The 21,454-nt window shown below is 36.5% G+C and overlaps 1 protein-coding gene across 2 annotated transcripts in view; it reads left to right on the plus strand.

Annotated features, from left to right (window-relative positions):
- Positions 1-3,974: 3,974 nt before the first annotated feature.
- USH2A (usherin) overlaps positions 3,975-21,454 on the plus strand; it is a gene marked incomplete at both ends in the record, with an annotated part of 871,783 nt that continues 854,303 nt past the window's right edge. For both annotated transcript variants that reach the window (XM_080698222.1, XM_080698223.1), the window contains 2 exons: positions 3,975-4,459; positions 7,785-7,950. In XM_080698222.1, coding sequence (XP_080554348.1) covers positions 3,975-4,459; positions 7,785-7,950 — 651 coding nt within the window. The remainder of the gene's footprint in view (positions 4,460-7,784; positions 7,951-21,454) is intronic.

Here is a 21,454-nt window from a genome sequence, read left to right on the forward strand (position 1 = left end):
GTCTGTTTCCCACAGCAGAAAATGGCAGTGACTTCTCTGCATTCTGGGACTTATTACTGTGGGAACTTTTTCTCTTATGTATACACATTTGGGAGAGGGAGCTATCATTTTTGCACCACATCTTAATGAACCTGCACTATTTCCACCATGTTGGAAACTTTCCTCCAGGTGCCTAAGTAAAGCCCTGGGAGGGGAGGAGGCTATCTAAAATGGCAATTGCATCTGGACAGTGAATCCTATCTCTTCTCATGAGGTCTGACTGGACCTTCTGTTCCATTCTTTTGCTTGATCTGCTCATCTCTGATCTACCTAACATCCCCTTTTAAAAGCAATAGGCCCTGAAACCATTGAGGGAACAAGGGTGATGGTCTACCTATAGCTTTTTTACAGTTAAGCAGGAATACAGACATACCAGTACTGCGTGCTCTCTGTCAGGGCAAGGCCTGTTGGAACCAGACAGGCTCTAAGAGGGCAGGTAAGTGCACAGAGTCTCGTAATAGTGTCAATTGCAGAGGGGTTGGTAGTTTAGCCTTAGTTTCATTTAAAGTCTAATAGCTTGGAGCTAGAAGAAAATAAATGTTATTAGCAAGTTTAGGAGACCAGGACCTAGGGAAAAGTGGAATAATGAGAAGCCCATGAAGGAAAATATAAGGGAAACCCATGAAAATATAAGGAAGCCCATGAAGGGAAATATAAGGTAAACCAAGACCAAATCTCCTTTAAAAAAATCCGTCCTGTGTTGCCTTTTCCCCAAATTGTCTTCTCCTAGAATGGTGACCAACATGATACACAGAACCATCACAGTTAAAAGTTAAAGCCTTTGGATCTACAACATATAAAATGAAGTCAGCCATTAAATAACTTTTTTGAAAACTGACATTGATTGTATTTCATAGCAGATCTATGAAATCCATTTATTTCATCCTGTTCCTGTGTTTACTGTTTTTTTTTTTTTTTTTTTTTTTTTTTTTGCGGGTCTGGAGATGGAACCCAGGGGCATTCAACCTCCGAGCTACACCCCCTGCCCTATTTTTTATTCTTTATTTTGAAACCGGGTCGCACTGAGTTGCAGAGGGCCTCACTAAGTAGCTGAGGCTGTCCGCGAACCGCGATCCTCCAGGTCTCAGCCTCCCGAATGCTGGGATTACAAGCGTGCGCCACCACGCCCGGCCTGTGTTTACTTTTAAAAAAATATATTTTCCTAAATTCTCTTAAGTCCTTACTGTCGGGAATCCAGCCCGACAGCTGACGGGGCCTGTCGAGATGATGAGTACTGACGACTCGAACACAAACCCACAAGCTGGGAGTCAAGTCAAGCGAGATCTCATTTCTCTCCAAGCAGTCCTTTATATAGCACTAAGCCACGAGGGGAATTTCCATAAGAAATAGCCTAGCCTATCCGGGATAAAGATCACTAGCACGTAGTTTACAGCCAATCCCAGGCCAGTACATGAGCCATTCATGTGTGCAGGAAGCTCCTTTAAAGGTAGAAAGGGAAAAAACGCTCAGTCTCCCCACCCATAATGAATGGGGAAACCACGCCTTCCTAGCTTCCTCCAGGCGCCATCTTTGCCCCTTTTTTGCTGAATCACTTTACTTACAGTTTTGCCGTAGGCCTCTCAGGCCGAAGGCCTCTCAGGCCGAATCTCCTTAGGCGCTGTATAGACACACCCCATCACTTACATTTTGCTGGTTTTATACTAAAATTTGTTTTTGATTTAAAAATGCCCTTGTAAGAATATAATCACCAATAAGGGATAGAATATTTTGCTAAAAGGTGTGAGATCTAATGCTAGTATATTTGTATGGGAAATTCAAGGGAATTGGGAAGAAGACAGTTTGGGTTTGTCTGGCTGCCTTACTAACAGGAAACACCATAGAAACATTTCTCTTATCGCTAACATTTCTACACATATAATAACTTAAAGAGAACAAAATTGTAATTGACTAGTTTTCCAGAGCAAGTATTCCATTTGTAAAGATACAAATGGAAAGCTAGAAATATTAGTTGGATTAGAGTATTTGTCATCTAGGATGAGATACTCTAGAAGGGCTGGTAAAATCAAGAGCGTTGGATGTTTTTAAAACTACGTAGAGTTGACCACAAACATGTACACATAAACACCCACATATCCATATACAATTAGGCAGCTAAAAGTCAGCAATTCCATTACTTTTGTAGCTCATTAAAACCTCTATTTACCAAACTCAGCCTTTACAAATAATATCAGATGTTTCTCATAATGTAAAGAAGCAGCTGAGCATGGTGACTAAGATGCCCCTGTAATCTTAGTACTTGGGAGGCTGAGATAGGAGGATTACAGGTCACAGTCAGGTTTAGCAATTTAGCGAGGATCTCAGCAACTCAGTGAGACCCTGTTTAACAACAACAACAACAACAACAACAACAACAACAACAACAACAACAACAACAACAGGGCTCGGAGTGTAGATCAGAGGTAGAATCCCCCTGGGTTCAACTTCAATCTCACACACACACACACACACACACACACACACACACACACAAACACACAAACACACACAAATAATCTAAAGAAGCATGTTGTTTAGGAAAGGGTCTCCTGGGGTGAAAGATACAGCAACAAGGGATACAGCTCCATGCAGCTTCCATTAATGAGCCAACCTTTCATGGGATCAGTATAAGGTTTAAGATATCATTTGGTATTCTCCCAAAGAAAAAACACTGAAATTATTTATCCAGTTGCTGTCTCATAGTGGCAGATCATTTTGATTAAAGAATTAAAGGGAGGCAGTACGTAAAAGTAGGAAAAAGGCCAGGGAGGATAATAGGATCAGGTGTACTGCTACTTTAAAATTATGTATGCATGACCCCATCCTGGTCCCGCCTACTGATTGAGGTACCAGCTGAAGGCTTGGAGAGCTCAGTTGCAGAAGGGCCATCAAGCAGACAGAGCTCTGACTTTCAGGTAACCAAGTGTTTGCTGTGCAAAATACTTTACCTGGGCACCCAAGTCTCCTTTCTATCATTTCTGCTGCCATGGCCTATTTGCTAAGAGCAACCCGGGTTTACAATAGTGTTGCCAGGCAACAAGGGACAGGCAACAGTGGTCCCCTTGAAGAGCCATTTGTCACACTGAGTGGGCTGGTTAAAATGCAATAAAGAAATGGTTACTCAGCTTATTTATCAATACAATTACTTACACAGTATTAGGAATCCATATTTAACCTAAAAATACATAGTCCTATGAGGAAATATTAACACAAATGTTTGCTAAATATTAAGGCATAGGACAGACAGATGGTGTTGGGATTCTAATCAGCTTTACTGTAAGCTTAAAGTTGTTGCACATGCTGGGATAAGGGGAGAGGCCCAAAGTGCTCTGCCAGCTTTATTTTGGGCATTTGCAAGTTTGCTCTGGGTTACAACATACGGTGCATGTGTAAAGAAAATCTATACAATTCCTTACCTTGCTAAGTAGATAATAAGAGTGCCCTAAGGGAGGGGGAGAGTAACTAAGTTCCTGAATAGTAAAATATATTATTCATAATTATATGGAAATAAACAAACTGGCTGCTCTATGAACTTTAAAAGTGTTTGATTTTCCCAATAACTTCGAGATATTTATCAGAAGTATTTTATTCTGAGCCATATAATTCAAAATGTTTGGGTGGGGGGAGTTCAGTGTTGTTTCTTGTCAGGTGCTCAAAATCCTGAGGCTTAGGGTGAGTTGAAGTTGGAAAGACGCAGAAGATTTAACTTGATATGCTTTGTTTTTGATTCCCAGGCACCAGCTTCTACTCATGTCTTGGCCATCGTTAAGAACGTCTTTGTTATTGCCTCCTTTTGAAAACGTGTCTGCGGTTTCCCCAAGATGGAGTATCTCAATGTTACTTAAAGTTCCCTGCTTCAGAGTGTTGCTGGCCAGTGGCGCAGGCCTGATTATTTATTTAGGAATGCTTGATCAGGAGAAGAATGCTTTTTTGTAAACATGAATTGCCTGGCTCTTTCACTGGGCTTCGGCCTCTTGTTTCAGGTCATTGAAACTTTGATCTTTGCCTGTTTTGCTTCGGTTTCATTGGCTGACTCGCGGGGTCTTTTCCCAAGGCTGGAGAATGTGGGAGCTTTCAAGAGTGTCTCAATTGTGCCAACCCAAGCAGTGTGTGGGCTCCCAGGAAGAAGCACATTTTGTCATAGCTCTGCGGCTGCTGAAAGTGTTCAGTTCTGCACCCAGAGGTTTTGCATCCAGGATTGCCCCCACCGTTCCTCCACCCCTGCCTACACTGCCCTTTTCTCAGCAGGCCTCAGGAGCTGCCCCAGAGCAGACAAGGATGATCTGCACCCACTCTCCCCTAGTAACTCGACAAGTTTTATTTTTGGAAATCACAAGAATTGCTTTTCTTCTCCTCCTTCTCCGAGGCTGTCGGCAGCATTTACGTTGGCCGTGTGGCTGAAACCTGAGCGAGAAGGTGAAATGTAAGTACCGTGGTGAGTTTTCCATTTTCCTAGGACACGGCAAAATCAGTAGTAGTAAGGATTATTGCAACTAGAAGTCCAAACTAGAAATGACAGCTAACATCACAGTACTCATGCGATGAAACACTGATGGTTATATTAGTCTTTTCTATTTCAAGTTTGCCATCCAAATATTTTTTTTTTTTTTCCTGATGTGTTTCCTTTTTTCGATGGATGAAGTGGACTATGGGAAAAAAAAAAAAAGAGTATGTCCAAATAGTTTCAGTGCAGACAGAATGTTTACATCTGACTCATCTTTTCTTTTTTTAAAATACTTGTATTGATGCATTGCAGTTTTACATCGTAAGTTCAGAGTTGTAGGGACATACATGCATATGGCATTTGGTGAACTTCCCCCAGGATCCCATCCCACTCCCTCCCTATCCTTGCATATGATATTGAGATTGGCATTGATAATTTCATATAAGTACATAGCATCAATAAAAGTGGATCTTTTTTTCTGAGTGGGTTAACCAACCTTTGCTTTGGTCTTAATTTGTAGAGGCTACACAAGTCTTAGTGTATGTTTTCAAAGTCTTGGTCCAGTGTCCATAGACAAGGTATCCCTAGTAGGCTGTACAATTTTATTAGTCAGATAGCCCTATGAGGGATTAGGGCTGCATTTTTTCACCCTTATTTCCCCAAGAAGAGATGTTTGTTCTACACTCAGAAGATGTTCAGTAATATGAGTTGAATATATGAATAATGCCTAACTCTGAAATGATATAGCTTTTGGCCTTTTACTTTATGGTGTTTTTATCTTCTACTGAGTTAGGAAATATCCAGGTAAGCAGCAGAGATTCTCAAAGCTTTCATACTGTTGATCCCAGTAGAAATGCCTTCCAAATGAGTTTGGAGTAGGGTTTCCTTACCACTGTCTTTTGCTAATCTCCTACTTCTCTCTCTGTACTCTTTTCTCAGTTAGTATCTACTGTATCTCCCCTAAATAAAAGAGTCAACATAGAAATTTTAATAAGCAAAATAGTTTTGAGGATTTTGTTTTTATTTTGCCTTCCTCTCAGGCTTTTGGACCTTTCCTTTGTGATGTTTTCTTTGTGTAAAAGTGTTGGCTAAATATCTAAAAACTTGAGAAACCTAAGAGTCTTACAGTCTCATAAGCAAATAGAACTTTAATGTCTTTAGTCTTTAGTTTCAATTTACCAAGTGAAAGTCTGCATTATTTCATTTTGTTTTAAATTTGAACGAAAAGTAACCACAAACCTTTAGCCTTGTTTCTATAGCTCCTCTAAAAGAAAACCTTGCTTTCCTAATGGTGGGGATTCCTGTAAGTCCAAGATGTTTTGTTTATGTATCTGGCATCCTTGGAGTCCTAAACATGGTCTCATGACAAATAAGGATTGGGTAAAATATTTTTCTAAGCTTACATGGACATCTCTGTATCAAATCCATCTTCTATTGGTACTATTTGGTATAAATAAGACAAAGAAATTTTTATAAAGGCAGCAGCACATGGTTTATGGTTTGGAGAGTTCCTTGCTTATGTCAAGGTCATTTTCATTCTCAAAACTAAAATACTTATGGGAATTGGGGGAATTTTGGGGTGTTTGTACTAGATAAGTAAAACAAACAAAACACGGATTATCCAATTATTGTTTATTCAGGAGCAGAATAAATCCAGTTCCTAAATATTTTGCTACCTGCCTTCCTCTCACATTTATTATCTACCAAAGCTAGTATGTTTACAAGCAAACAAAATAGCAAGGAAGATAATCAATAACATATTAAGAAATGCATTTTCTGTAAGCTTGGGGAAATAAGTCTGCATTTGGTAAATACATTCTTGAGTAATGATCGAATTCTCACTTGTAGATTTAAACTCAAGAAAAATGAACAAAAACAAACTCTCCTTAGATTGCTTAAGGCTTGGAGGCAGGGGATACTAAGAAAATCTTTCATTCCAGTAAATTGGAAATATTCAACTATTAAAGAGTTAAAAAAGAATTCACAATAAGTTTTATATAAAACCTTTATATCGACTAATATAATTTGCCCAAATTAGAAATGTATTTGCTCTTATATCTTTATTTACAAATCTATGTGTAACATTTGGTATTATTGTTAGTAAAATAGTGACTATTAGTGTTCTCCAGTCTTGTTCTTACAAATCTAGGAAAAAAATAGATCCAAATGAGAAAAAATAATTTGTGAAAAATGTTCTATTTAAGGAAATTTGAAAATATCCTTAGCAGTCATTGTTGGTTGGCTCAATCATACATTTGCTTTCTGGATGCTTCTTATGGAATTTGATTATTTTTGAGGATCTACTGAATACCAAGCACCCTGAGAATAGTAACGATCCACTGGAGAAGTTGGAAGCTTTCTTACTCTTACTTAGGCAACATAATGTGTTATGTGAGCAGAAAGAGAGGTTCTTTAACCTTGTGTTGGGAAAAGGCTTTCAAGACCAGGCATAATTGTAGAGATACCTGGGCTAAGTTGTTGAGATGTGGGTGAAGAAAAAGGCTCAGAGACTGAAAGATGTGTCATTGTGATACCTATACAAGTGACTTAACAATTAACTTGATAATTGGTCTAATATGAGATCTAAAAATTTTCTGAAAATTCTTCCATTTTGACAAAATGTTAGTTTACTGTGATCTGATTAGATAGGATGACCTTTCACCCAAGATCACTAACATTCTATCAGTGCCTCAGTTGGGCTGTACATCATGGACTGTAGCCAGTCATCTTACAGGCGCTGGTTTTGACTTCTAGGTAGTTGACGATGAGCCCAATAGAGACTATAGCTGTCCATTCTCCATTTCATCATGGGAATTAAATAGAGCGATTCTGACTCCAGGGCTAACAATTTATAGCCTTCCACTGAGTTCTCTTTACATTAAAAAAGAAAAAAAAAAGGAAAAGAAAGATTTGCACTGGTGACTCAATACCCAAGCAGGATGTGGTGCGTTGTACCACTTCCTATAAAAGAAATAGTGGAGGAACTAATGAGCCAATAGGCTAAATGTTAGTTTTGCAGAATGACTCAACCACTTCAGTTTCCATTATGAATCTCTAATGAAGGATGTTGAGGCTCTGGGGGATATATTGTAAATAAGAATTGTATTTTTTTTATTGAAATGAAATGACTCTCTCATTGGAATAAAGTCTGCTTTGAATATGTTGCCATTCAAGCCCTTAGTAACAGCTTACCTTTTGACATGGAACTTGGAATCACTTTAACTCCACTGTTACTGTACAATACCTTCACATGTCTTTTTGTTCGGGTGCTGACCTTTTCTCTTTTTTCTGGTTGCTTCCTAAGGTGTGTTATAGAAAAGACAGCTGATGGGCAGATTGTATTCAAACTTATAATATCTGAGAAAGAGACCATGTTTTATTATCGCACAGTAAGTGGTTTGCAGCCTCCAATAAAAGTAATGACACTGGGGAGAATTCTTGTGAAGAAATGGATTCATCTTAGTGTGCAGGTGAGTTAAATAAAAAACATTTAACATTTGGTTAAACACAAGGATCTATCTTCTTTTCTTTCCCACAAAATGGCATCTATCTACAAAACCTAAAGCAGCATCTTTTACAGGCTTGTGTAATTGACAACTAAAGAAGAAAAAATATTTTAATGGCCTAATGATGTATTTTTTGATTAACTAGCAGATTGCCCTTTTATATTTGTTGTAAAAACTTCTCCAGAAGCTTAAGGACAGTGTTTTTTGTGGTAATAATATATTCAGGGGATTTTGTTTTATTTGGTTAGTATATTTTACTTTGTTTAAAAATATGTAAGAACTCTTTTGGCATCTGATAATAATTTTACTGGTCATGGCAGTATTAAAACCCTTGCTTGATTTTTACAGCTGTCTTTCTCAGATAGTATCTGATGATGTGAATAAAATTTGGCTGTTACATTAAAACAGTGACCTTAGAACTAATGAACTTTACACTTGAGGCACTCAAAGGTGTTATATTATTATTTTAGCTGTCAACCACAGTTTGTGTGAGCCTTAAGAAGCTGTTAAAGGCTGAGATAGCTGTGAAATGTCTGGTATTTACAGTCCCTGGAATAGAGGCACAGTTTATTCTTCTGTTTTTTCAGGACCCTGAATGCTGACTGCCAGAAGCCACCTTTCCTTTCAAAGCAGAGATGCTGTGTCCCCAATTCCTAGTATATCCCCTCCTACCAGTGCTCAGTGATCTGTGAAATCCCTATTTGCACTAGAGAACTTTTGTGCCTTTATTCATTTTATGACAATTATTTTTTATTTTTCATAGTGTTTTTTGCCTGGAAAGAGGTAGTAAAGGGATTTTCTCAGAGGATCTTGAGAATTGTTATTCTCAACACAGATATCGTTCTTGACAGTTTACATACACTTTGTTCACATCATTTTTGGTTAATCTTAACTATGAAATTCTGCCATATATTGGCATAGCAGGGCATTAAAAGCTTAAGGAAGAAAATGTAATATATAAGTGAAGCAAGGCAGTCATGACCAATTTGAAGAAGGCATGGGCAAAGTAAGATCCAAGCAGCAGAGAACACCATATTTACTCAGAAATTTTAGTTAGGATATGAGGTTAGCAGATGCAGTTGGTGAAGAGAGAGGTTTCAGTGCCTGCAGGGTAGAAGAGACACAGAGGCTGGGCCATTTCTGACATTAGGCCCTGTCTGTAGTGCATGATTCTTCTGGCTGCCAGTCCCACCTCCTAGATAGGAGGCCAATTTGTCGTCTATCTCCAAGTTGTCCATTATACCCACTGGCCGAGGCAACCGAATTGGGATTTAATCTTAAAAATATGGGAACAGAAACTGCTAAAGATAGGCACTCTGCAGAAGATGCCAAAAAGATATGCCTTTCCTGTATGTTTGAATCAACAATGATAAAAATGTCTTTAGCTTTGCCTGCGTTTTGCTTACGCGTGACACTGTACTTGGATTTGCCTGGCTGTGGTGCATTAAAGCTTTACAAAGAAAGTTTAAAATCTAAATGCAAAGAGGTAACCATGGCTGAATTACTCTCCTGGGAATGGAATGCTCTTAGAATGCCTATTGGAATCAGCATTATCATTTGAATATGTGTCAAATATGAGTCATTTCCTAGTTTAGGTAAAACTTCCTTATATACCTTTAAATCTTCTCCTTCTTTCAAGAAAAGGTTAATGTACTTATGATTTAATAAGACTACTTTATTTCCAAACTGTTTGGCTATTGAGAGAGAAAGCTTACCCCTTCTAGTTTGTATGCTTTTATTTTTTTGCATAAGTTTTAAAATATTTGACATTGTATATAAAATTATAGAACGAGACAATCATAAAACAGAAAAGCCATTTGGATCAGTCATTTATTCATTGGGTGCTTATTGAATGTTTTAGGGATACCTAGCACTAAGGCTACTCTGGGTTCACTCAATTTAAAATGAAGGAGGAATTGTTGTAAATTAAAGAGCTTCACAGAATTCCTTTACATGGATACCAGTCTGAAGAAACTTGAGATATTATGAAATTTATAAGAATTTATATTGTAGAAACTTAATAAGGATGTACTACTTTCTTTTTTTAATGTATTTTTATAAGTGCATTGTATTTATACATCATAATGGGGTAAAAAAAAAAAAACTTGTGTAGACATAAATGCACACATCACCCAGCCAGCCCCCACCCAGTCCCCACCTCACTCCCTCCCCATCCCTCCCTCCCATGCTTGGTTTAGTGGTTGACTTCGATATGAATAAGTACATCATGTGCTTTAAAGAGTTTCCTTCTCCGCCCCCATCCCCACAGTTAGTTTGCCTTATTTGCTCCTCTATAGGATCTCCTTTTTCACCTGGAGTTCCTCCTATGACCGCTTTCACCCTAGCTTTCACATATTAGAGAAAGCATCTGATTTCTTACTTTTTGTGACTAACTAATCTTGTTTAGCATAATGTCCTCAAGATCCATCTATTTCCCTGTGAATGCTGCAGTTGTGGGTTTATTTTTATGGCTGAGTAAAATTCCATTGTGTACATATCTCAAAGTTTTGTAATCCATTCATCTGTTGATGGACATCTTGGCTGGTTCCATAGTTTGGCTATGGTGAATTGTGCAGCTATGAACATAGATACACATGCATTAGTTCGGTAGTTTGGTTTACTTTCTTTTGGTTAGATACCCAGAAGTGGTATTACTGGATCTAATGGTATATTTGTTCCCATTCTTCTGAGGATTTTCCATACTGTTTTCCAAAGTGGTTGCACTAATTTGCAATCCCACCAACAATGTTTTAGAGTTCCCACTTCTCCGCACCCTCACCAGCATTTGTTGTTGTTTGTGTTTTGAATGATTGCCATTCTAGTTGGGGTTAGGTGAAATCTCAGGGTAGTTTTGATTTGCATCTCTCTGATTACCAGTGATACTGAGCATTTTTCATGTATTTATTGGATATTTCGATTTCTTCTTTTGTGAAATGTCTATTTAGTTCACTTGCCCATTTTTTGATTGGATGAATTGTTTTTTAAGTGTTGAGTTTCTTGAGTTCTCTGTATATTCTAGATATTAGTCCCCTATCAGAGAGGTAGATGGCAAAAACTCCTCCCATTCTGTTGGCTCTTGATTGAGGTTCTTGACAGTTTCCTTTGCTGAACAGAAGCTCTTCAGTTTCATGCAATCCCACGTATTGATTTGCCTTTTAGTTGGTTGTGCCTTTGGAGTCTTGTTGAGAAAGGTTTTATCTGTACCTATGTGTTGCAGTGTTGGACCTATGCCCTCAAGGAGCCTCAAGGTCTCTAGTCTAATTTCCAAGTCTTTGATCCATCTTGAGTTGACCCTTGTACAGGGTGAGAAAGTGGGATTAATTTCCAATTTTCTGAATATGTTTAACCAGTTTTGCCAACACCATTTTTGAACAGGCTATCTTTTTTCCAGTGTATGTTTTTGGCCTCTTTGTCAAAAATCAATTGGCTGAAAGTGTGTGGACTTGTTTCTGGGTCTTCAATTCTGCTCCATTGGTCTATGTATATGTTTTGTTTTGTTTTGTTTTTTGTTTTTTTGCCAGTACCGTGCCGTTTTTATTACAGTGGCTTTGTGGTATAGTTTAAAGTCAGGTATTGTGATTCCTCCTGCATGGTTTTTGTTGATGAGAACTACTTTGGCTATTCTGGGATTTTTGTTGTTCTAAATAAATTTACGGACTCATTTTTCTGTCTGTGAGAAATGATCATGGTAGTTTAATGGGCATTGCATAAATCTGTTGATCACTTTTGGAAGGATGGCCATTTTAATGATATTTATTCTGCCTATCCATGAACATGGCAGATCTTTCCATCTTCTAAGATCTTCGATTTCTTTTTTCAATGTTTTATAATTTTATTTGTAGAGATCTTTTACCTCTTTGGTTAAGTTTATTCCTAAGTATTTTATTTTTTTGTTGGTGATCTTGAGTAGAAATGTTTTCTGAATTTCTTTTTCAGTGGATTTATGGTTGTTCTACAGAAAAGCTTCTGATTTTTTAGATTGATTTTGTATCCAGACACTTTGCTTAATTTGTTGATCAGTTTTATAGGCCTTTTGGTTGAGTTTGTTGGGTTTTCTAAATATAGTATCATGTCATCTGCAAATAGTGAAAGTTTGAGTTCTTCTTTTCCTATTTGTACTCCTTTGATTTCCTTTTCTTGGTTTATTACTCTGGCTAGAGTCTCTAGTACTATATTGAAGAGAAGTGGTGATAATGGACATCCTGAGGACTTTGGAACTCTGATTTAGGTAATGTTGCTCTGTAATTTTAAGCAACTCACTTGACTCAGTTTCCCCATGTATTGGACTAGATGAACAAAACGAGGCTCCCTTGAGTTCTGCAGTGAAGTAAGTAGACTATGGAATGAGTTACAATGGGGTTATGAAAGTTATTAATATGTGTAGGTAAATCTAGATAGTAAATGACAGATATTTTAGAAAGTACTTTTATTGGTGCATTGTGACCTTACATTATTGTAAAGATCAAAGTGATAGGGACAAACATACACACAGTTGTTTTTTTTTTTTGTGGTACTAGGGTTCCTGGAAAGCATTCTACCTCCAGGTTATACTCTCAGATCTATTTTTATATTTTTTATTTAGAAACAGGGTCTTTTAAACCAGCAAGGCTGGCTTTGAACCAGTGCAATCCTCCTGTCTCCGCCTCCCAAGCATGGTGATTTCAAGTGTGCGCCACCATGCCCGGCTTACATATAGATTTTAACTGGTAAAATTCGAGTGGCAAAAATTAATGAATGAATCTAATCTTATGCCTTACCTCAGATAGTTCACATACTATTAGCTCTACATTAATAAAAGTGGAATTATAATTTCACCAAATAAGAAGGAAATAAATGGTTTTAAACAATTAAATTTCTGAGCAAAAGACGTCAGGAATAGCCAGGCATATTGAACACCAGAGGTCTAATTTTCTAAACAACACCAAAATGTTCAATATTATTATAGTGACGAATCTAACAATATTTTCTAAAACTAGCATTTTGAAGCCTAAACCTTCAGGTAAAATGATTAGTTTTTAAATTAATATTCAGGGACTTGAATCTGACAGGATTACCAATTTAAATTTCACTTTGCGATTTAATATATTGGCTATTTCAAATTATATCAAGCTTAAATTTATTTTTACATATTTTATACTAAAATTATAAAAATTCATATCTTTTATTATCAAATGGAGAAAACTGATTACACTTGCAGATTTTTTAAAGCTTAATTTTTATATTGGGTCAGCACATCTAGATAGTTATTGAGATATCTCACAATAAAGTTTGAAATATATAAAATTTTATATTAGCATTTTGCTATGGAATGTTAGGTAAACCAGCTTGGAGATGTATGCATTTAGTTGCATATCATTTAAAAGTAAAATCTCCATCAACAGATTAATGGAATACAAAACTACTGGATATGTAAACAGTGAAATTTTACTTAGCCAGAAAGAACAAAAGTGTGTCATTTACAGGCAAATAGATGGAATTGGAGAACATTATGCTAAGTGAGATTAGTCAGTCACAAAAAGCAAGAAATTGGATACTCTCTCTAATATGTGGAAGCTAAGAAGAAAATGGGTCATAGGAGGAACTCTAGATGAAGAAGGAGAAACCATAGATAAGCAAATAAGGAGGACTAAATGAGGGGTGTTGCAGGGGGAAAGAGGGATATTCCCTAATGCACATGATGTATACTCATAAACATATAAAAGTCAATTAGTAAGTCAAACATGAGAAGGAGGGAGTGGGAGAGAATTGAAGAAGGGCTAAATGACTGATGCGTGCATGTATGCCTCTACCATCTTGTACCTCATGAAGATGTATGACTACAATTCACCAATACAAAATTTAAAAAGGTAAAACCTCAGCGTTTTCTATGAAAATAGTCTTTGCCAGTAAATAGTTTAACATATTCTATGGGACAAACAGCAAAAAAAAAAAAATCTCCAATATACTCACATTCCTAGGAATTATGCTAAATTACATATATAGCAATGACAATAATTTGAAGTTGCTGAAGTGTTTTAACAAAAGAACAGTAAGACATGATTTAGCCGTGGGTTGTTCACATCTCCTATGCTGTTTTGAAGGCTCCTTGATACACTGTCAAGAGCCACAGGTAATTCTAGTTATGGTAGTGTGAAAAGAATCACTTCCGATTAGATGTAATGAAGGACAAAAGTATGGGTGAATAAAGTTTGAGATGAAAGATAGGAGTTTCAAATCACAGTTTGCTCATAAAGTATATTCTTAAAAAGAAAACTATTAGTAGTTATAAAGAAAGAGAAAATGCAATTTAACCAACATTTTTTAGAATAGACAAACCAAATCTCTCAATCTCTGAAGTATATGTTCATATACAAATTTAATACGGATGTTTCCACATTTCTATTGATTGAGGGAACATAAAACTTACACACGAGGGAAGTTCCTCAGTCAGAAAGCTGTCTTGGGATTTTCAATGGAAAAGTACCCCAACTTCTTACCAAATTACAAGAGAATCCCAACTGTACTATTTGTTTAATAATTACTATTGTTTTAAACTACAGCTCTGTGTGTGTGCATGCCAGTGTTCTAGCATGTATATATTAAACAATTTTATTTTTGCAAAGCCTGTGTGTGTGTTTGTGTGTGTGTGTATGTGTGTATATGCATGTATGTGTACAACACTGGGGATTGAACCCCACAAGCTACACCACCAACCCTATTTTATTTTGAAACACGGTCTTGCTATTTTGATAAGAATCTCACTATTTACTGAAGCTGTGCTTGAACCTCTGGTCCTTCTGTCTCAGCCTCTCAAGTACTGGGATTACAAGCTTGTGTTACCATAGCTGGCTGAAAAGCATTTCTCTATTGAACTATCTGGGTATCATCCATTAGTTAAACAGTTTAGGTTATTCACAACAAAGTTAAGATCAATAGAACTAATCAAGTTTTACAGAGTATTCAGTTAAAAATGATAATAGCTGCCATACTGAGCACTGATTTATGTGTACAACACTAGATATTTTACATGCTTACTTTTCAAATACTGATAACGGCTCTATAGCATTAACTTACGCTATACCCATTACAGAGATGAGACAAATGAGCCTTTAGGGATTTAATTTACCTGATTAAATTTGCAATTATTAAATTTTCTAACCTAAATGAAGCATAATTAATTCTCATATCCTAGGTCATTGTGAAGATCAAATTCATTTGTTTTGAAAGTTCTCTGAACAACAAACCAAAACACAAAATTCTCATGAAAACTGAAGACAATTACATTACATATTTTGAACATATTTCCAATGTAAGTAATTGCAATGCTTCACATATTTACACAATATATCCAAATAATTATACCAAGTTTTTTTTTGTGTGTGTGATGCTGGGGATGAAATCCAGGGGCTCTTCTACCTCTGTGCTATACTCCTAGACCTATTTTCTTTTTATTTGGAAACAGGTCTCGTTAAGTTGCCGAGAGCCTCACTAAGTAGCTGAGGCTGGCTCGGAACCTGTGCGATCCTCCTGTCTCAGCCTCCCAAGTGCTGGGATTACAAGTGTGCACCACCACACCCGGCTATATCCAAATAATTAACATCAATATATTTTACAACTACATTCCTCATTGATGCAAGTTGTTTAAGTGCATAACAGGATGTAATTTTATATAAAGTTCTGTTCAATATGTCTGTGACTTACAGTCTTCAATTACACTCAGTGGCTTAAGAAAACATATTCCCCTTAAACCTCCCTGACCACCTGGCCTGTTCCATACAGGATTAAACTTTATTACCTTATATAGAGAAGACATTCTTCCTCCTTGATTACAAAAAGAGGTAAAACCTTGTAGGTATTCTCTGAATTTTTTTTTACATATGAGTTTAAAATACAAAAGGTAAGGTTTTAACTTTTAGCATTTTAATTAAAAACTGTGTGATCCTATAAAAATTATGGAACTACTTACAGTGTTAGGATACCTACTACAAATTAGAAGCAAACATAAGCTCCGCCAATTTAGCTCACACCATAGATTTGAACACATGTGGAAGATGTTTGATGAGCTCTTCATGACCTGTAAGACCCTGCAGTGATGGAGCTCATAGTCTATTCAGAGGAATAGATAATCAGATAATCAAGGAAAGCAAAACTATAGCCATGGTAAATGCTATAGACTCATAGGGCAAGTCATTTGATGAATTCACTGAGGTCAAAGAAATCTTCTTTGAAGAAATTATGTTAAAATTGCATCTTGAATTTCTAAACCTACCCTTAAAAATTATTTCAAAATCTGTGGTTTAAAATAACAGAAATTTAGTGTCTCAGGTTTGGGGACTAGACATATAAAATCAAGGTGTTGGCAGGACCATTCTCCATCTGAAACCTGTAAGAAGAATCCTACCTTGCCTCCTAGAGTTTCTGGGATTTCTTCAGTCCTTAGCAATCTTTCGCTTGTGGATATAGCACTCCAACCTCTGCTTTCATCATCTGGAGGCCATCTCCCTTTGTTTACCTGTGTCTTCTCTAAGGACAGTAGACATATCAGAGTAAGGCTCACCCTAACTCAGTATGATTCATCTTAACTTGATTATGCCCCAAATGACCCTGCACGATTTGGCTTTATGATGGCATGAAAGTGATTTGTATTTGGTAGAAACCATATGTTGCATTTTGATTTTCTATCTTTTACAGGGATAGCAATATGTGGTGTGACACTCTCTTGAGATGCTAGGTGGTGACAGCAGCCTAGCTTTCAGTCAAGCACACAATCACAAGGGTAAACCAACAATGCTTCATTGTGTGTGATATTGCTTAGCTATGTTTTGTAGGTTAGGTGTATTAAATGCCACTTGACATACAATGTTTTAATCTTACAGTAGATTTGAGAGACATCTATTTTTCTCCAAATAAAGTCACAGTCACAGAACACAATTCAATTGATGGCAATATGTATTCAAAGAAATGCATAGGAGTCAACTGGGCAATGAGAGGCGAGAATAACATCCTGTATTTGCACAGCAGATAGTGCCATTATCTTTTTGTAATAGGGAATGTGTTGCAAATCAGAGAATAAAAGACCAGCATGGCTACAGTGTAGCAGGCAAAGTGGAGCTTGGTATGGAATGACAAAACATTGTTGGAGAAGGGTGTGTGTGTGTGTGTGTGTGTGTGTGTGTGTGTGTGTGAGAGAGAGAGAGAGAGAGAGAGAGAGAGAGAGAGAGAGAGAGAGAGGGAGAGGGAGACAGACAGACAGGGAGAGATGCATAATGGAGTGCACAGTCATTCTACCTCCAAGGTACACCTCCAGCCAGATTTTTATTTTTATTTTCTTTAATTTAATTTGGAAACAGTTGATGAGAGCCTCCGTAAATTGTTGATGCTGGCTTTGAACCTACCATCCTCTTGTCTCAGCCTCTCAAGTACTAGGATTATAGGTGAGTGCCACCATGTTTGGTTGGAGGCAATGTTTTAAAGAGTATCCCTGGACATATTAAGATGTCCTACATGGGACTATTGAAATGGGAAAAGAGGATGAGATGAGAGCAAGGAGGGAAATGTGTGGCATGTGCATATTTATTTGGCTATCATGAGAAATAAAAGGTTTCCAGAAGACAAGAAAGAAAGGTTCTTAGGAGTATGTCATGGCCCAGGTGAGCTTTAAGTATAAGATGAACTACCAAGGCAATGCATATGCCAAGAATTGTTCATCTCCGAGAGCAGCCGAAGAATTAACAGGCTCGTTAATGGAAGATATGGAGTTTAAGGGAAAGGGAGTTTTTGTTGAATCCCAGATTTCTGGCTTAAATAATTTCATGGATAGTGGTTTGAATGGGCAAACCGAAAACACTAAAAGAGAAGTATAAGCCGGGCGTGGTGCCGCCTGCTTGTAATCCCAGTATTCGGGAGCTGAAAGCTGGTGGATCGCAGTTCGCGGACAGACTCAGCTACTTAGCGAGACCCTTTTTCAAAATAAAGAATAAAAAATAGGGTAGGGAGTGTAGCTCGGAGGTCAAATGCCACTGGGTTCCATCCCCAGACCCACACACACACAAAAAAGAGAAGTATATGTATAAATGTTTAATGTGTTTTTATTGGTACATTGTAATGATACACCATATTGAAGTTTAGCATTATAGAAACTTATGTGCACAAAACACCTGGCATGGTTCTTGATGTGTAGGAAACCATTAACTCCAATTCAGATATGTTGGAAATGATATGTGGTGGTTCCCACCTATAATCATAGTTTTTATGAGGCTGAGATAGAAGAATCTCAGTTTCAAAGCTAGCCTCAATAACTTGGAGTGTACTTGTTTCAAAATAAAATAACAAAAATGTTTAAAAAGGCCTAGAGGTATAGGTTGGAGATTGAATGCCCCTGGGTTCAATCCCAGTAAAAAAAAATAAATAAATAAAAGTTAAAAACAACAACAAAAAAAGAAGATCTGATGTTAGTTCACTTTTAATGCTTAAATAATAAGGTGAAGGATGGAATTCTATACAGAAAGAACAGGGGAAAATGTGTGGAAATAAAAATAACAAGAGGTGTCAGTAAATGTGGGGAGACCGAGTTACTTAGAACCACATACAAACAAAAGAAAAATAAGAATTTGTGTGATAAACAAAAGTTGAATAAAATTAGTTTAGAAATGTACAAAGTTTGTTTTTTCTCTCATAATATATGTCTTTTTAATGTGCTTCTAACTCAAACTATTTTGTAATAGGTATTAAACTGTATAGCCATTAGGATCAATAATTTGTATATGACATGTCCTATACATACAACAAACTAGTTTTGTTTAGCTAATGTATATTAAAAGAACATCACATGTCATACTACAATGTTCACTTTTTTCCAATGTGAATTTTATTAGTCTAATAGTACAGCAAAAATTTAAGTCTAGTAGCCGGGCGTCATGGGGGCTCAGTAATCCCAGTACTTGGGAGGCTGAGACAGGAGGATCCAGGTTCACAGCCAGCCTCAGTAAAGCCCTCTACAACTTAGTGAGACCCTGTCTGAAAAATAAAGAATATAAAATCAGGCTGGTGGTGGAGCTTAGAGGTAGAATGCCCCTGGGTTCAACCCCCAACTCCACACACACAAAAATAATAAGTCCAGCGAGACTTTTTCTATGGGAACACCTCCAAGCAAGTGTTAGAGCAATTCATTAGTAAATTAACATTTAGATGTTTGAAGATAAATTTAACAATTACTTATTTCTGTTAGGAAATAGTTCTTAGTTAATAGTTATAAATGTGCACTATATAAAAAGGAAACATATACAAATATTATAGTCCACATTTATTACATACACTATTAAAATTTAAAATTGCTATAAAATAATATTTTTGCAATATCCACCTGTTTTTTTCAACAATCTCCAGCCTTGAAAATGTCACTGTGGTAATTCAGTCCAATTTGTAATGCTTAAAATTTCTTGGTAGTGCTTTATAAGCCCTATATTATCTAATAGAATTATCATTTATATTGTGTCATTTTCACTTAAAAGCCAAGTATAATGGCTTAGATTATTTTTGCTTGTCTTGTGGGTACTCATTTTTGTGCCTAAAGGGCTAGCTGATGCTTTCAGTTATACATGAATGGTTTCAACTAAAGTTAGAAAGCGCACATATAACCTAGGGCGGAATTTGGCCTGTGGTATGTATCACTTGGTAATGGAATGAAGAATATAACTTTATTTGAACATGGACTTGAATAGTTTTATTTTCCCATGCTGTTTCCTTTGGTATTTCTTTATCTAAAATGTAACATTTAAGTTTTTCATGTGGCTATATTGTCATAGACATATATAAGGACATATATATAAGGTCATATATATACATATATAAGGACATATATTCAAAATGTATATATATATATAGATAGAGATATAGATATATAGAGAGATTTATAGAGGAAACAAAAACAGGGACATTTTTTAAAAAATAGAAAAACTTTCCTAAGAATGGAGGCTTTAATAGGTTAGATCATTTTCTAGTTATCTAACAATTAGCAGTGAAAAACTATTGATTTATGAATTGTATATAATAAGCTCAAAGGTTAAATATAACAATTTTCTTTCTAAAGAACTAAAGTATTTATAATCTTGAGAAAATGGAGCTTTGTATTCCAAAAGTAAAAAAAGATAATTAGATGAATTTTGGTTTATGCTTAGCATACAATTATTTTTAGCCTGAAGTGGAAATTAAGAAATAAAGGAGGGAGGGAAGAAGAGAGAGATGGAAGTCCTGTGGCATGGGTAGGGATTGGGGAAAAAGGCTCAGGACCAGTTGTGAGAAACCCAGGAACCTGAGAAGAAGGGTCAGTCCATTGCCAATTTCACTGTGGCAGGGGTGGCCAAGAAAGTTTAGATTATGGGTGTATAGAATATAATGTCACTTGTTTTGGGGGGGAGGAATATACATGCCTTGTGTAATTTTACTTATTTGGCACAAATGTTGTAAGTAGGTATTTTGGGGATATTGTCACTTTGGGGAATTTATAGGAATAGGTTGAGTTTAAAGATTGGGTTGAATATGAGGTAAGAAAAGACAAAGCAATACAAGGCAAAGAGCTACAAATGAGGTGAATTCTGTGGGAACATACATTTAGACAAATGTGACCCCTGTAATTAAATTTCCTAAAATGCCTGCAACAGTCTCAGAGCATCTCAAAGCATATGGAAAGAGGTTGTTATAAATATTAAATATGGAAGACTCCAATTTTTGAGAACTTGAGAGCATTGAGATTGGAGATGTCTAGTACAGGAGTGCTTCTTGTATATTCGTAATTATTATTTCAATTGTACATATTTATGGGGTAGAGTGCATTAACTTGATACATGTATATAATATGTGATGATCAAATCAAAACAGCTAGCACACCTATATCCTTAAACATTTGTTTGAGGCACTGGGATTTGAATCCAGAAACAGTCTACAACTGAACTGCATCCCTAGACATTTTTATTTTCTATTTCAAGACAGAGTCTCATTATGTAGAATAAGATGATAGTCACATATATTTTCTTTTACTGATAATGTCTTGAAAAACAGTGGTGCAATATTAAACCCAGGATATGGACACTGATGAGATCACATCATCTTTGTCAGATTCTGCCATTTTTTCTTTTATTCAAGTGTATATTTGAGATTCTATGTAGTTTTCTCATGATTTTTTTCTGTCACCGTCAAGATGCACATATCTCTCATTACAGGGATATTTTATGCTCTCTTTTGGTAATCATGCACACATTTCCTCTCTTCAGTACTCCTGCCTCTAGCCCTAGTTTCTGGCAGTGACAAATATAAAATTTTGTCTTTTTCAAAATTTTATGTACATGTAATAAAATAACATGTAACCTTTTGAGATTCTTTTTTCACTTGACATTTTACAGAGATCCATCCAAGTTATCAACAATATGAGTAGTTATTTTATTGTGAGTAGCATCCCACGCTGTGGATGTACCATATATTTTTTAACCACTCA

This window comes from Muscardinus avellanarius (genome assembly GCF_963383645.1).
Source record: "Muscardinus avellanarius genome assembly, chromosome: 7".
Classification (NCBI taxonomy): Eukaryota; Metazoa; Chordata; class Mammalia; order Rodentia; family Gliridae; genus Muscardinus; species Muscardinus avellanarius.